Here is an 18,251-nt window from a genome sequence, read left to right as displayed (position 1 = left end):
ACAAACTTTGGTAGACTTTTAGTAAACATTACAATTATGCTATATAAAAAAATCAGATGTAAGACTTTATATTTTTAAGTTTCTTTACTCAAACTATGTAGGGTCAGTCACTTGACCAACCTCGTAAACATCATAAAAAAATTAAGAAATATAAATTATGCTTTTTTGTGCTAGAATGACTACATATTATAAAATGAAAGTACAAATGTTTAAGTAGCTTAAGTCTCATGATGGTATATATTTTCATATAATTTTTTTATTATATGGACCTTACAGTCATGTCTAATTGCATAACAAATCTTTCATTGATGTAGGGCACATGCACTTATATCCAGTAAAATATAACTGATCTTTAATTTTCCCTGTCTTGGCTGTGTTTTAGTGGACTAGTATTTTGTGATATATAGTCATATTTCAATTATTATACAATATATATATGTATATTGATTTTTCCAATTTAGAAATAAATTATTAAACTTATTTTTCTTAACATATAAAATGATAAATCAAGAAGTAAAGGAAACAATTATTTCTTTTGGCTATGAACTTTGGACTTAGTTGCTGCTGGACACAAGTTGCTAAGCCTTTTAAAATTTTGTACTAGAGGATATCAAACAATTTTTTAAAATTCTTTTAGGTTTTACATATACATTTGAATAACAAAAAATCAGAAATAACCAAAATGATACCATTCAATTTCACTATAATTTATTAATCTTAGTTTATAAAATATATTTAGATTTAAAAAAAACTAAATGAAACTTCAAGTAGGCTAAAGATGCAACCTTTAAATCTTGAATTGAAGGAATGTGGAAGCCTTTTCAAAGATTAAAATAGCAGGTAAAACCACTCTGGGGATATTTTAAGCTGTTTATTGATTATTCACGTCATATGTTGAAGTAATTGTATATAAGGAACCGTTTCCAAAAATGGAAAGAGGTGAACAATGTTTGATTCAGTATAGAAGCTATATCTCTGTAAAATAAAAAGATATGAGGTTCTTATTTGATATTATAACTTGATAATGTTTGTAATTTGAGTTCTTAAATTTGTACAAAACTAGATTTGGTACGTTGACATCACAAACATCAAATTTTAAACAATGCTACATTTAACATATCATGCGACTCACTAATATCTATATTTGGATGTGTTCTTTGAATATTTACTTTTAAATTAGAAATTAACTCATATATTATATTAAAGTTTGAATTATAACCTTCAGTTTGATTCCAAACTTACTGATGTAAATTCATAAAATAGTACAATAAAATTTTTAATGCAACATAACAAACTTAATGATATGGTCTTTGATCTGACATGAAAGGGTTAAATGACTTATCTGCCACATCTAAAACCATCTATATCAAATGCATAATACAAGTTATAATAATTATTTCACTTAATATAGTTAAAAATAATTTACCAAATGTTTGTCCTATTTAAAATGTGACCCTCAACATAATGAATACAGCTAGAATAATTAGTTTGTCATTGGCAAACTTGACTAATTATTAGTTCTTTACATCAGTATCATACCACTGATCCTCCGAGTTTCTCCACTAAAAACAAGGGTCTGTTAGATTGGTTAGACTTTGTAGCAAATGTTTGCTGCTTTTTTCTTCTTTTTTTCTTCCAGCTACTCTATAAATCCCACTGTCCAGTCTTTACCTAACTCCTACTGGTGTGATTTACCTTGCTATTCTTTTTTGTGGCACCTTATCAAAAGCTTAATGAGAACCCAAGTTCATCGAGTCTACAATCTTTCTTTTGTAACAGATAAGTAAGATTCTCCGTTGGTGAAAGGATATTTAATTTCTTTTATGACATAATTTTTCTCTCAATTACTTTGTAAATCTTCTTTTACCAGACCTAGATTTTTTTTCACTGTGCAAGTAAGATTAACTGACATATAATTTCTCTAACTCTTAATATGCCCTTTAAAAATAAAATAAACGTAAGCATCTCTCCACCCCTCAGGCAACACTTTCTTGATTTATCAAAGGCTAAAGAAAAAGTTTTGAATAAATCTTTGTTCTAAGTGCCAAATATTTTATTTCTTCAGTACTCAAGACTTCAGTTAAATTTTTTGGGTAATCATTTCTAAGCATCAAGTATAATATTGTTACAACTACTTTGTCAGTCACTTTTTATTTTACTTAAACTAAAATATTTTAATGATTTTATTTATTTTGTGTATTTGTTTTAATATATATTTCTACTAAAACTAAACTTGTGTAAAATATAAAATTTCAGGTTTTATTTTGTGTTTAGTTCCATTGTATGGATTGTCTGTGAATGTGGTTGGCCAGAAAAGTAGCCCATGAAATGACCCAAGTTATGCACCATTCTTTGTGTAATACTCTTTGATGACAGAGCAGTAAGTTTGTTTAATTAATTTACAGTTGCTTCTTTAAAACTATATGTTGACAGACCATGGTTTACAGTTCATTAAATTTCAAGATATCTTGATTTTTATTCAAAATTAATCTATCATTTCCTTTATTAACTTCATGAGTTGTTGTGGGTGTTGAGAATGTTGAAGAGTGCTTTATAAAAGATTCAGTGAAAAAGCTTTATCCATAATCAGTTTTAATAATTGTACATGTACATTACTTCTCTGTTTCTTGATGCTAAGGCTATAATAAATTCACTAAGTTATTTCTCACATGAATCATATATTGTTTTGTTTGAAAGACCTTAGTGATGTATTATAACATGAAATTTGTCCTTGTGTGTTACTACATAATGATTTTATTGCTATTAGCAATTTTTATTATAAAACAAATAATAATTTCTGTCAGCATTTCTCTAGACATGAAACCCCATGTTTTTATTAACTGTGGTACATGGTAACTGCAGTAGCTTCTACAATGAAAATGTTTTGCCTAACTTCATTCCTTTTTCAAATAAGGCTTGTCAAAAGCCAATAAAACAAGAGTTGTGATTTTAATATCACTACTACTTTTGCAGGTGTTGCAGTAACTAGTATCCTGTTCACTGAAGTAAGAATCAAAAGATGTATTTACTGAACTGAGAAGCTAAACCACTAGTTACTTTTACTAAGAAAATTGTTTCCAAATCATACTTAAATCTGTTGATAATACAGCCATTTCTCAATCTCTAAGACTTTGACTCTTTGCCTATCTAAGCATTTAGAATGCTTGTTTCAGTCTTTTGTACTCCACTGAAGTACCTTAGGCAAAATCTCAATCTTTTTGTTTATATTTATATATTACATAAAAATGAAAAAATCTTACTGATAAGTATAAATTCTCAAGTTACAGTTCTTATTGCAGAGCTCAAGCAAACCTCTCCTCTTCTGCCTCTCATATCTAGTGTTTGTCACCTGATGGGATGGGTCAGTCTCATTCAAACATGTCCATGATATGATCTGTTGTGATGCGAACCAAGGGTATCTCTTCAGAGGATTCTGAGGTGGCTTTTGCAAATCATTGAGGAGAATTTAGACTTTCTTTTCTGGCTGTTCCTTTTACTAAATTGACCTAAACAGAGAAACATTTTGATAAGCCACCTCCAGCCTCTTTTCTTCAGTTGTTTTCTTGGATTTTTGTGAGGTTTTGGGGAGCGTTGCAGTTCAGAGCTTTACCTTTTGGTTTTATATCAGCATCTTGTGTCTTCTTCAAAGTTTTGAAGTTTTTCTCATAACCTGAATTACATGGATCTGTGCATACATCATCATATGGAAAACTTGCTCCTTCTTATCAATTAGTAGAACAACACTCTCAGATTCTCCTTTCAGAAGCCACAAAATTGGGCTTCGTTATCACACTGAATAAATATATTTTGTCACCAGTACAATATCTCATTCATCTGTGTGTATTTTTCAATACTCTCTTAAGATGTGTTCAACCACCATACATAAGGCTTCAAGCCATGGAAAGAGCTGTCAGGTTTTACTTCTCTTGGTTATCTTTTTTTTTTTTTTTTGATGTGAGCATCCATTGAGCCTATCTTTCCTTTGGGATGAATGCATATGATGTCCCTTTACTAATCACTGTGGAATCAGTAGATCATGCATCCTGATCCTTTGGATGAGCTGTCTCCTTGCATAGGAGCAACATTGTCATTTGTGAAATAGTGATTGGATCGGAACAACACTTTTATTCCACCACCTCATCCCAAGATCCATTTGTTCAGACATCTTTTTAGGTATGGTGTGCTTATCTTCAAGGTTAGGAGCTCCAGGGTACTTGGATGGAAGATAAATCTATCCTTCACATCAATGTTCTTAAACTTCATGCAGTACGCTGGGCAATGGTTCAAAGCATGTTTTCCTTGAAGGGAAAAATTGATATGATACATTCTGACAATTCCATGGTGGTATCTCAGATTTCTCTTCGAGGAAGTACACATTCTCAAGACCTTTGTTTTCATACCTTGGACCTTCTGTACTGTGCATATTCTTATCCAATGAGTCATTAAGTATGTCATGTTCCAAAGGGGTTAAATTTAATTTCAGATCACTTGTCTTAACCCAACTGAATTTTCCAGCATGACTGATGCTACATCATAAGGTTTATAAGTGGATTTGCTCACATTTTGGATCTCCAATGATGAATGCCTTTGTGAATCATTGGAATCCTACACTGCAGTTGTTTTGATCTTCAATACCTTATTCTCAAGCATTGCAGTAAATGTGTTCATTTAGCACTGGACAGATTCATATCTGTATGCATTTTCTCCCAGTTTGGCTGTTTATTCAGGTTCTAACTATGGTTTGTTCTATTCCCTGTTGAGTTCTCTTGGTTACACCATATTGGCCAACTCAAGCATAATTTCTGCTTTTCACTACCTGCAGGAGTGTCCACCTTTATTTCTTTCATATTCTCAGTCTTTGCTGAGGCAACCTTGATCAGACATTCTCCACCCAGACATATGGAAACTCCATCTTCTAATTTGGAAATTGTGTTCCTGTTCCTTTGTATTTAATTAAATCTCTCTGTAGGCCAGTCATGATCATTTATCAACAAAAGTGAAATATTTATTGTCAGTTGTGTATTGAGAGGTATTTAAACCCTCTTCATTCCAAAGTATTTACCATATCCTGTTTTATGACATGGGTATTTGAGAAGGGTCTTGCTTTGTCTACAATGGCTTTATATAAGGCATCTTTATCCACTATTTTTAGGCATTCCAAATATTGGAAGGATTTTGAATCCCCAGTTCTATATGGTCTGCTAGAATCCTTTTGTATTCTTTAGCTAAAGCAAACTTTTCAAGTTACCAAATTGGGATTTTACAGTTGTTTTTCATGTCTCATCCTCCTTTTGAGGCCTTAGTTCCTTGTTCTTTTCTTCATCGTTCTCTTAAATACTGTTTTTGTTGTTGGTCAGTGTTGTTTGCAATTGATGTGCATAGGACTAGTTATCATTGCCCATTTGTCCTGCTTTACCCTGATAGGCCTTTTCTTCCCAAGACTCATGCAATCAGGAAAGGAGGAGCCTTCTTACCAATCCATTTGCCAGCCATTTCTCACCTTTATGACATCCCCAATCCTGATCTGTTGGTATGTCCTGTAGAACCTTCAAGTGTTATGTGGCTTGTACTAACTCATTGACGTACTAGACTCGTGCAGAATAATTACCTCTTTCCTTTCAGGCTGATTGTCTCTATGACTATAATCGTTCCTTTACACTTGTGGAACTCAAACTGGCCCTTTGTTGGTCGGACCTAATGGTATACACTTTTAAATGCTGTGCCATTCATCTCCTGCATCTCTTGCTATTCTTCTGATTGTTTTTAACTAGATCTGGCAGGAAAATGTTTTTCCTGATGCCTGGCACTAGGATATTTTCCTACCTTACTCTAAACCTGAGAAGGATCCTAAGAATCCTTCAAATTACCATCCAGTTGCTTTAACAAGCTGTCTATACAAAATCTTAGAGAGGATTGTTAATTCTCATCTTGTTTGTTTCCTCAAAGTAAACAGCCTGTTCTTGCCCACCCAGCATGGGTTTTGATGACAATGCTCCACCGTGGACCACCTGATTCGCTTCAACCCTCAACCAGAGAAGTTTTTCTCAAACGACATCTTGTATCAATATTCTTTGACCTTGAGAAGACTTATGATACAACATGGAGGAATGGTATTTTGCAAGACCTCCATTTATATGGGTTACGTGACCATTTGCCCATATTTATTTTAAAATTTTTAATGGGCAGGCGATTCCAAGTTTGTGTGGGTTCAGCACTTTCCTGTCCTTTTCTACAGGAACTTGCAGTCCCTCAAGGCTGTGTTTTGAGTGTCACACTTTTCATTATAAAGATTAATGCTATCACAGAACAACTCCCTCTTACTGTTGTAAACTGGCCCTATGTCAACAACTTTCACATCCCATGTCAGCATTGAACATGTGTTATATTGAGCAGCAGCTACAGACTGCCTTTAATCATATATTGAAGTAGACCACAGCAAACAGTTTTACCTTTTCTGTCTCTACAATTGTTTGCTTGCACTTTTATCACCAACGAGGTATTCACCCTGATCCTAACTCCATATCGGTGAAGTTGTGCTACCTGTGGTCCCTGAATCAAAGTTCTTGGAATTTATCTTTGCCCGTAAGCTGACTTTTATACCACACATCAAGCAACTACGGGTCGAATGTACAAGAGCACTGAGCATCCTCCTTGTCATTTTTTCCACCATTTTGGGAGCAGATTGATGTTCTATGCTTAAGATATATTGTTCTCTTATTCGAATGAAACTAGACTATGGATCACTGATCTATGGCTCTGCCAGGACCTTGGTCTTAAAATGCTGAACCCGTTCATCAACAGGGACTTTGGCTTTGTATTGGGGCTTTCTGAACTTCCCAGTTCAGAACTTACACACAAAGTCTCATGAACGTCCTTTGCACCTCTGCCATTTGCAACTGTCTACTGTGTGCTTTGAAACTTCATTCCTCACCAAAGCATCCCACCTGGGGTTGTGTTTTTTGTTTTTCCTTGATGGGCCATGCTTTTTCAAAACAGGCAATCTGCCATTGCTCCTTTTGGCCTTGTTATCCAAGAGCAGTTGAGTGAATTGGGCTTGTCCTTGGATAGCATTACTGTACCCACCAGTCAGCCCATCCCATGTTTTATTACAGACCACAAATGTGACCTATCTGAGAAATGCAGATACTCCCTATTGGAAATACTGTCTGTTATTTGCTGAACATCTTTCAAACCATCCTTCCCTTCCTATTTATACAAATGGTTCAAAATCAGGTGACTCTGTGGGCTCTGCCATAGTTTGTTGTGGTTCAGTGGTTGTGCACAGAATCCCCTCTACAGCTTCTGTGTTCACTGCTGAACTGTATGAAATTTCTCTTGCCCTGGATCACATAGAAGATAAGCAGTACTCAAATTGCACTGTTTATACTCACTTGCTTAGTTCTCTACTGGCCCTGGAACAATTTCACGTAAGTTTATACCCTGTTCTCGCCGATATTCAAAACTGATTTGATCCAGTTTGTCTAGATACCAATCCATGTTGCCATTTGTGGGAATGAGCTTGCAGACACTGCAGCTAAATCTGTCTGCTCTGGCACTATCACTGCTGTACCTTTTCTATACATGGACTATGGTCCTATATTCAAGGCTCAGCTCCATGGTTTATAATTGGTTTGCCTATTGCACTGTTTCCAGAACACTGTTTCTCAGGATTTTCTGACACGTATTACTCACCAGACTACTAAAGGAGCTTGAGAACCCCCCAGTTTTGAGTTGCTGGGGTGATGGACATCGTTTTTGTTTTTTTTTCATCTAGGGTGTTTGAGTGTGTTTCTCCAGTCTTTGAGAAGAGGGTGAAGTTGGGGCCCTTCTTTTTGGGTCTCTGGATGTTTTTCCCAGATGTTAGTAGGAGTGACACCTTCTTGCTTTTGAGCCTACTTGTAATTTCAGCTGAAGTTTGACATGATGTTATCCAGTTGAGGATTGTGTGGCTCTTCTTTTTTGATCAGTGTTGGTTTTGTACAATGTTCACGAAAGGAGGTCAGCTATCTCCTCAAAATTCCAAATGCAAAATGGTTTCATCCTAGGCCATTGGTTGAGTGCAGGTTCTACGTCTTCTCCATAATTCTGGGTCAAGTGAAATACTCCTTCTCCATATGGTTGAGGAGTAAGGATGAGTGTTCATAATTCCAGACTGGATGAGTTCTGTTCCTTTGGTTGAGTATGGTGTACACAATCCCATCATTCTGTGCCTAGTGTGTTGCCTTTTGGACTTTTTCAAGTGGAGGAGAAAGTTTGTCTATTTAGGTACTGTTTACATTTTCATCATGATGATTCCAGTGTGGTGAAGTGTATCATACTCTGGCTACAGGTTGGAATACAATCAAAACTAAGTGTGTGTGTGTGTGTCTATATATGTACCACTAACGTGTACATCAGTAGCCAATTTTTTTTTACCATCAAAACGTGGTACATAGGTGCCACAACTCTTTTAGTTCCAATCCCAAGTTGTGGAATTTCAGCAGTCTGGTCAGGTCTGATCTCAACTGACACTTACTCGTGTTCTATTCCACCTTTGATGTCAGAGCAAAGTTACAGGTGAAGAACATATCTGTTCTGGATGTAGTGCAGTTCTCCCACTCTTATACCAATTTTATTGTGGTACACTCTTGTTCTGTACAGATGTTTTCTGTATGGATAATGCCTACACCAGCCTCAATGTAGAATTTTAGCCATACATAAGTGGATGCTTAGTATGTTTTGAAAGCTAACATTTTCTTACACTGAAAATATATTTTTAATAACACTTTCCTCTGCTGACACTATTCCATCCTACCTCCCCACTAAAAGCCATTTTATGTCTTGAATAAGGTGTTCATATATTGTACCTAAATAGAAGAAGTTTGAAAATTTGAATTCACCTAAAGCATTTGAGTGGGGTATAAAAGGCTAGAGCAAATTTTTTTAATATTAAGCTAAGATGGGCAAACAGTGGAAATGCTGGAGACTGAGAAATATGGATATTATCAGAGGAGGTATTATTAGAAATACATTTTCAGCTTAGGAAAATGTCATCTTTCAAACCACTTACTCATTAATTTTATTTACTAAGTAAAGAACTTCTGTATGTCCTATAAAGAATGTTCTATATAACATATATCAGTAAATGTCAATATGCATGTGTATCTATTCCTTTTAGATTTCCATATTTTTTGATCAGTCAGCACCAAACTTAGCACAGTGACTTGAGGAAGGTCATGGGAGAGGGTTAGTCCCCTTTTCTAAATTTGGAAAAACTATCAATGTTGAGTATCCTTCAGCATTAGAATGACCATGTCACCACTGATATAATTTTTATAAATGGTATCTTTCTTTTCAGTATTGGTACTGTTACATATTGTTATTGCATTTTTAATGTTATTATGTTTAAGAAAGAAAAATAAGGCACAATTTTCAATCTTTTGGTAGATACGAGTTTTTGTTTCATTCATTTAATGAACAGGTACAGTGGCTATATACATATGCACACCTGAAAGACATAAAGTGGTTGAATTTCAAGAGATTATGCACATTTCAAAATAATTCAACCAAATTATATTAAAAATATTATTCAAGTGGTAATGCAATAATATTAATGTAACTTTTCCCTTTTCTTACAGTGTGATGCTTCAGAGACGAAGGTTACCTGGGGTATATGTTGTTCCATCAGCTGGTTCACCACTGAGTAAGTTAGCCTCTGTATTTTAAACATCACTTTTACTTTAATACAAATGTAGTATATCATTTTTAACATAGGAAATTGTGGTGTTTGAGCAGATTTGTTTGAGTTTATTGTGATAAAATTATCACTATTTATTTCAGAAGTTACTACAAAAAATGAAATACTAGTTCAAAGCTGTTACAGAAATAGAAAAGCTTTATAAAATATGTCATTGCTTTACCCATGGTTAGTTTTGTGAGAATCAGTGAGTATTTGTAGCATAGCTACAGTTAAACAATGTTAGTTTGTATACTTAGTTGTTCACAAAAATAAAACTTATAATGAAAGTATCTTTTGGGCTTATCTTACATTTTAATTATAAAATTGTACATGTATTTATTTCCATGAAAATGAATAGAATTCTGCATTATTGTATTGAAAACAAAGAACATTTAATTTGTTACATTTACATAAAATTTAAGGACAGCAAGGGACCTGTCAGCTCTTTCAGGCTATCCCATCCATTAAAGTAATTTTAGGTGAAACTACAAGTTTTTAAAATACTTGCCAAGTCTTTTCTTAAACTCCATTAAAGTTACTACATCTATTACATCTGAAAACAATCCATTCCAAAGGCCAGTTGCTGTATCAGAAAAATAAGAGTCCTTTTACTGAAGATATTCCTACCCAGTGGAAGTGAAGGAAAATATCAGTCTGGGCAAGATTTCAGAGTGCCATTGCTGAGGACTTGTGTACTAAATTAAACACCAAGCCTAATGAAATAACTTTATTACAAATCTGATATAAGATATTTGCAGTTGAACAGTCACACTTGTCCTGCCAAGCATCCAGTTGTTGTTCTGATGAGATGGATCACATCTTCCTAGCCTTTAATGAGCCAGACTTCTCTATCACAGCTTTGGATTTAATTGGATTAGCTAGTTCATGTTTGATGGAGAGGATGGCTAGGTTATTGAGCATTAATTGACTTATTGTGGATCTCAAGTAAGTCTTAATTTCAGTTTGGAAAAGCTATTTATATGTTGTATTGCTCACACACTTAGTGAAAAGGAATGTCCTCAATATGATGAGAAAGTTAGGGAAAGATTCCTCAAATCTCCACTTACCATATTTAAATATTCCACATGCCTTTTGTCTACTGTTTTGTTTCTGGTGGCTTCATCATAGATTTTGATGTGTCAACAAAGATGATGAAATTCTTTCTGTAGTCCACTGTTGATGATATCATAACATATCTCTATGAGATGGTAAAGGGAGGGAGCATATCTATATATGTAGTTCACAGTCTGCTTGTCCTAACCAACAGTGTGAGATATAAGGAATATGGCTTTTTAATTCCAACTTAGAGTGGAGAAATCTTGGCTACTTTCTTTGGGTCTGGCTTGTAGTCTTGATAAATTAGGTAACATTTCCACCCATATATGAAGAACATGTCTATTCTGAATGTAGTGCACTAGGGTGTGAATTATCCATTGACTCAGTTATGATCTATACAGATGATGCTTTCATCAGTCCCTTCACTTTATCAATGTGGGATTTTAACTATAAGTGTAAGAGGGGGGTGAGTATTTTTTGAAATTAACATTTTGTTAAATTAGGAATGTATTTCCACTAACACTTACCCCTCTCACACACTCCTCCCTCTCTTCCTCTCCATTGAGAGCCAGTGTTATCCTGGCAGTTGAGTAATAGTTGTAAATGTAAGTAGAGGGTAAGTACTATTGGAAATACTTTTTTGATTTAAGAATATTTTAAGTTTTAAATTATAATTCATTTATAGTTCAATGAAATGCTTAAAATTAAGAAATAGAAATGTGTTTTTTCATTTTAACTCTGTTGAATAATTCATCTCAAAATATCTTCCTTGGATCATATATATAATTTCATATCTGTTTTCAGTTATAGTTCAATTTAAATGTTTCATTTTCCTTTCCTGTTCCTTACTGTTGATTATATACATCACATGTCAACAGGAATCAGCAGGCAATAGAATGGTATGAACAGCAGAGATTCCTTTATTTTTGACAAAAATAATTTAATACACTATTTTGTACTGTAAGACATGTAGAGCAAGGGCAAAGTTTGGTTATTTTGTAGCAGTTATTAAACCTTTCAAATGTGAATTTTAAAACAGAATACATAATTAACTAAAATATAAAAAATGTACATACAACTTAAGTGTCTCTCTATAACATTTATGTAAGAAACAAATGAAGTGCTGCTGTGAACAAAGTAACCAATACTAGTATAAACAGTTACATTTACTTGAGGACAACAGTTTGGTGCTAATTTCAAATAACTGTTGTTATAGTTTGAGATTAATTGTTTCTAACAGTTGTAAACATGTACATGTTAAAAGTATGTTTAACTTCTAAAAGTTAACTGTGTAAGGTGGGAGTTGCACCTGTCAGGGCTTGACAGAATGTTGTCTGTGTTTCATCTTTGAAACATACTTTTCAAAAGAGCACATCAACTAAACAGGTGAACTGTGGAAGATGGGGCTTGCACCTGTGAGAGGTAGACAAAATTTAGTCTGTATTTTATCTTTGAAACATACTTTTCAAATGAGTACACAAACTAAATTACTGTCTAGACTTGCAGACACATGACTACCTATTTATGCTTCAAACTATACTTTGCCACATTTAGCATTGCTCATAGTTTGTCACATAATACAAAAGTAAGAAGTTTCATTATTCCTTTCAATATTTCTTTTGAAATAAAGAAACAAAACTAAAATTATGTAAAACATCAAACACTAACACACTTGATGATAATTTCTTCACAATATGATTGTAAAGTTGCTTAAATTTTGAATGTAGCCTAGTGATATGCAGATAGGAGTTTAAAAAGTGTCATTATGAAAAGGTTTGTCACTATCCAGATTCCCTTTATCTCTCTCCCTCTTTTATTCTCCAAGAGAAAGCAAGTACAGAACTTTGTCATTCTGTGGTACTGTACTTACCTCAACATTCTTAATATGGCTAGAAATACCAAAGAATTTAATGTAAGCAGCAAACTTTATTAATGTACCAATAGTAACTCTATTAATACCATTAATACAAATAGTTAAAAAACAGAGGCCCAAATGCTGGGGATTGAGGCTTTCCGCTAGTAACAAGGATCCAGTTTGATGGAACTTTAGTACTAACCATATGCTTTCTTCCATTTAATTAATTATTTTTCCCAATCCATACTGATGAGATTTTCTAAGATAATCTTATTTCATAGCACATTATTAAAAGGTTTTTCCAAAACTATAGTAAACAAGTCCAAATAACAAGTAATGTTTACAGAAAGATAAAGATAACAGATTTATGAAGCAAAATTAAGGTGCTGTAAAAAATTTGACCTCAAAACTTCTAAATGTATATAGTGAGTTATGTATTAGATTGATACTCTCTTTTGTTAAATGAAAATGTATTTTCCAGATTGTTTTGTTCTCAGTTTATTTTCATTGTATGTGTATATATTTTAAGCCTTATTTACTTAAACGTGTTAATAGAATGGTTTGGAGTGCTGTTCATCTGGCAAGGGCATTACCAAGGAGGAGTATTTCGTTTCACTTTGTACATGCCACACAATTATCCTGATGGGGATTGCCCAGTAGGTGATCAACCTTAATTGTTTATTTTTGAAATTATTAGCATTATAAAGGTATACAAAAATGTTTTTAAGAAGTTCTTGTGAAATTTATTACAATGATTTCAGAAATATCATAATGTTGTGCATCATTTTTTTTGTGTTATTGGTCATTGTATACTAGAACCTTATCAATCAGAAGTTAGAGTGATAGTTTGTACATTCATTCCAAGGCTGATATATCCTTAATAAGTTCTCAAAGGTATTGTACATGATTTGACATTATTAAGAAAAATGAACTAAGTACATTTAAAAAATAAAAAAATGCCCAATACCCTACATATGACAACTTTGATAATTGCATTAGGTTTTAGATCCCTACCAAAAGGTACTTTTTTAAAGTATAAATTTATTAATTATTAAAAGATAATGTTTTTAAATACCTGGTCTTAATATGTAAAGTATTTATACAGCTTATGCAACTTAATTGAATTTTAGCATCAACTTTAATCATTAAAATTAGCACAAAATTTATGCTTTTATGAATTTTAAAAAATTCTAAGAAAAATGGCTTATTCTAGCTTTTTCTACTGCATTTAATTCTTATATTATTTTACCTATTAGCATTGTTTCATTTTATATTAATTGCATAATTTATTCTCTAAAAGGAGCATTTTCATAACTTGCAAAGAAGAGAGTTGAAGTGTAATTATGAGAATGATAAATGATAAATAAATTAGAATGTATTTAGAGGTTAACATCTTTGGTTTCAATGAAAATATCTTGTTATAACATAATTCTTTTATACCTTCCTTACATTATTTCCTTGTTTAAAACTACAACAAACTTAAGCACTTGTGTTGCCAAAAGTTTTGTATAAGCTAATGTTGCAAGTGATGTTAATTAACATTAATCAACTTGTAAAAAATTACTGATAAAGCTAAAACACTGGCCAGTTCACATTTTTCTTGAGAAACTATCTACTCTGTTAACTGCCTTCTATATATGATATATTTTTGAATATTATGCAAACTGTTACATCACATCTTTAGAAATACATATATTATTAAATCTTTTGATCTCAGTGTTATCAAAGTCTGTAGCTTCATCTCGCTAATACTTCAATTTTAACTTTACATTTTGAGCTACAGTATTTTCTTTAAAACCTCTTACAAGTTAGTTAAAGACTTCTGTAAGGCATTAGCTACAAAATTACAACACTGCATAAGTGAGCATAGAAAAAGTTTAACTGTTAAGCCTAATTTGAAATCACTGAACATTTGTAACAAAAGGTTGTGTGTTAGGCATAACTTTTACAGCTTTAAAATTATGTTTTCTTTGTGATTTTAGAGAAAAACATAAATAATGAACATTAGTTATCCTGTAAATATCAGACTGGAAAGGAAATATCGTATTTTTTTTAATACTTTAATAAACTGAACACAAATTAGTCTTCAATTACAAATTTAATCACGATAATGTTTGCCCTCACTTTCTATGACATAACTCCATCTTTTGAGTAAGTTATGGATTCCTTGTGAATAAAATTATTTTGATTTGGATTCAAAAACACAGTCTTAAGTCAGATTTGAGTTCCTCCTTATTTGCATACCTTTTTCCACCTAGGTAATATTGCAAGGATCTGAAAAGATGGTAATCAGATGGAGTAAGATTTGGCAAATAGGATGGATGAGGCACAACTTCCTATTTCAAGGCCTGAAGTTTTTTTTCATAATTTTTTCAGTGTATGATGTTGCATTTTCATGGAAAATTATTACACATTTTTGATTGAATAATGCAGCTCTTTTCTTATCGGTACTTGGTGTAAGCTCTCCGACTGACGACACTATTTTTCAGTCATGATTGTTTCATTTGGATCCAAAACTTCATAATAGATTACACCTCCCAGATTCCACCAAATACAAAGCAAAACCTTTTTTGGGTGTAAACCACTTTTCAGTGTTAGAATAGGTGTCTGACAGAAGTTCAACCATTGTCTCTAATGTTGATTGTGCTCATAAAAAATCTGCTTTCCTTACCACTAATAATTCTTTCTATAAATGGTTCACTATCATCTCTTGTTCTCAAAGATGAACAAATGGTGACCCTCTGAGCACTTTGATTATTCATCAAATAATATGGAACCCATTATCCAAGTTTAAAACTTTTCCAAGCTTTTGTAGGTGGGTAATGATTGTTGAATGGATCTGTTGAGCCATTTCTTGCATGGTCAGTTTTGAATTTGCTTCAACTATGACTTACAGGGTATCTTTATTGATTGATCTTGGCCGTTTAGAATGTATGGAATTGGTGAGATCAAATTCTCTTGATTGAAGCTTTGTGAACCATTGTTTGACGATTCCTGATATTCAACATATTTTCTTCATAAATTGTACATCTGTTTCTTGATGAAACTTTCAGTGATGTCGAGAAACTTCTTCAAAGAAGAAGTGATGAAACTTTGTAGAATGGACAATAACTGCCTGTTGTGGAGACAAGTGTAGAGGACGACGCTTTGAGAGTCTTTGGCCTTTCGTCTTCAGGTCAGTGTGTGTGTGTTTGTAGGTGTTGTTGGTTTTTTATAAAGTTTTGTGGAGAGTGTGTTATGATTTGTTGGATTATAACTGTTTCTGACTGGATGAGAGATTTCCTGTAGATTCAACCAATGACAGCCACAGGTTACTCACCTCTAATCCAGAATCTCTGTTAAGTGAAGGTTTAATAATATTAATATAAAACAGTTTATCATTTCTTGACATACTCATCAACAAACAAACAAGACAAGTAACCACAACTGTGTACAAAAATCCCATCCACACAGACAGATACTTACACTTCCAGTCCTATCATCCAACCTCGATAAAACGTGGTATGATTCAATGCCTAAATAAGAGAGTAGAATGCCAAAAGATCATAGAGAGTTCTAAACAGAATGGTTAAACTTCCTCCTCCATCAAAAACTCTTTGAAGAAGACCATGACAGATAGAAAAGATCAGAAAGTCAGAACCACTACCACCATTTACCTACCATACCAGCAACATTTTAGTGAAAAACTTAAATGCACATTCAAGATATTCAATATAGAAGTCCAGTGGAAATCCTACAGTACCTTTAGGTCCATTCTGATAAAAAAAACAACAACAAAAAAACAGCAACCTACCAAAGAGAATCTCAAAAAATGTCATCTATGAAATTTTGTGTTCCTGCAATGATACATAAATTGGAGAAACTCGTGAGAAGTATAAAAGAACCTAAAGATAGTACAACACTCACGAAAATGCACATTTCAGCCATTGCAGAGCACACTACATCAACTGGACACAGAATAGACTGGGAGAAAACAAGAATCATCAACACAGACAAATTCTGTAAGACAAGAAAAATCAAAGAATCTTTTTATTTTAACACCATTAAACCTTCACTGAACAAAGATTCCAGATTAGAGGTGAGTAACCTGTTGCTGCCATTGGTTGAGTCTACAGGAAGTCTCTCCTCCAATCAGAAACATTGATAATGCAACCAATCATAATCCTTTACACTTGTCTCCACAACCCACCAGGGCACTATAAAAAGACCAACAACACCTACATACACACTGTTTATCAATTAACTTAAAGTAAGAAAAGGCTTATTAATACATTGTCATTGAGAAAAGGCAAACATTTCGAAGTTGTTTTCCTCAAAACTCAATCACAACTTTTGGAAAAAACTAAAAAACGTTATTTGCTTTCCAACTTAATATGTACTTATAAATTGAAATTTAAATATATTTTGTATTAAAATTTCATCTTATTTTCTTACAGCTAATAGTTTTTGAACCATCAGTTTTTCATCCTTTAATAAATATTTAAACTGGAGAACTAGATGTAAAGAGAGGATTCCAGAAATGGAGGTCAGTTTAAGATACAGCCATTATTATTGTTTTACAAATTGAAAGTATCTCCATATCAGACACTGAACTGCATTATTTAGATTCAGTTGTTAAGGGAATTAATATATTTGATAAAAGGAATAATTTCACATTTCAAATATATGAGCTTCCTTCACCACATAATGCTATACATTTGTAACGTTTTTGATATTTTAATATCAGTAATATACCATCCTTAACATTTAGTATGAACACATTTGTAATAAAATTGATATTCAGTGGTTTTTAATAATAAAACAGTAATTGAATAGTTTAAATTGTTGTATAATAAGTATAGAACATATTTATATAATTCCAAAATAATAATTCATCTACTTGCACAAGAATGCCATTTCCTTTGCATGTTTGCTTGTGAGATTTGCATGCTACTAGCCTTGTGCTAATTTATACTTAAATTCTCATATTTAACATGAACTGTGCTGGTGCATGATGACATAATCATGCAATGGTAGCCCTCTACCAGTAGCAGGGTAGTGTGATCTCCATTTGTACTAACTTTCTCTATGCACTCGCATTTGTGATAACTTCATTCTTTTCCTTGGCATTGAAGTTTCAAATTTGTGTTTAATTTGATGAGATTTACATTGGTTAATGAAACTTTGGTTTTTGTTTTCTATAGTTTTGTAACAAAAATGTTGATTATTGTCTTGAATTCTCAACTGAATGTAACTGATACTTAATTACTTATTTTATACTCTGGCTTCTGGAGGCTTGTTTATTTTTGAGAATGTTCAACATGCTATGGATTACCACAGGTTTACTGATTCATTTACCCCAGTCCCTTCACCTGATGTTCTTTCTCCCAGTCTGGTATGGCTTATTGTACTTCAAATGCAACCTGATTTGCTTTGAGTAGTGTCTTACCATTTGGAGAATGTCCAGTCTCTTCTGATTTTCATTCTCATGTGTGTTCATTTCCTAATTTTTTAACTGTATCCTGTAATATTCTTTTTCACTTTGTGAACCCAGTTTCTAAACTTTATTTTGTTTTTTCTCCTACCTTTTTATTAAATGTTTTTTTTCCTATCACACCTAGATGTTTCATCCTGCTTATATTT

The 18,251-nt window shown here is 33.0% G+C and overlaps 1 protein-coding gene across 16 annotated transcripts in view; it reads left to right on the top strand.

Moving 5' to 3' along the window:
• The window catches only part of LOC143243058 (prolyl 4-hydroxylase subunit alpha-1-like), a 48,636-nt gene extending 31,482 nt beyond the window's left edge, over positions 1 to 17,154 (top strand). For 6 of the 16 annotated variants that reach the window (XM_076486779.1, XM_076486791.1, XM_076486792.1 and 3 more), the window contains 5 exons: positions 1,640 to 1,783; positions 2,275 to 2,380; positions 9,618 to 9,682; positions 13,185 to 13,285; positions 17,066 to 17,154. In XM_076486779.1, the coding sequence (XP_076342894.1) occupies positions 1,640 to 1,675 (36 nt within the window). In that variant the 3' untranslated portion in view covers positions 1,676 to 1,783; positions 2,275 to 2,380; positions 9,618 to 9,682; positions 13,185 to 13,285; positions 17,066 to 17,154. Of the gene's footprint in view, positions 1 to 1,639; positions 1,784 to 2,256; positions 2,381 to 9,157; positions 9,226 to 9,617; positions 9,683 to 13,184; positions 13,290 to 14,887; positions 15,420 to 17,065 lie in introns of those variants that run through there. The other 10 variants (XM_076486786.1, XM_076486781.1, XM_076486784.1 and 7 more) reach the window with 8 other exon arrangements.
• Positions 17,155 to 18,251: the final 1,097 nt, after the last annotated feature.

This window comes from Tachypleus tridentatus, unplaced genomic scaffold (genome assembly GCF_004210375.1).
Source record: "Tachypleus tridentatus isolate NWPU-2018 unplaced genomic scaffold, ASM421037v1 Hic_cluster_2, whole genome shotgun sequence".
Taxonomy (NCBI): domain Eukaryota; kingdom Metazoa; phylum Arthropoda; class Merostomata; order Xiphosura; family Limulidae; genus Tachypleus; species Tachypleus tridentatus.
The sequence above is the reverse complement of the archived record's forward strand: the minus strand, read 5'-3'. Positions and strand labels throughout refer to the sequence as shown.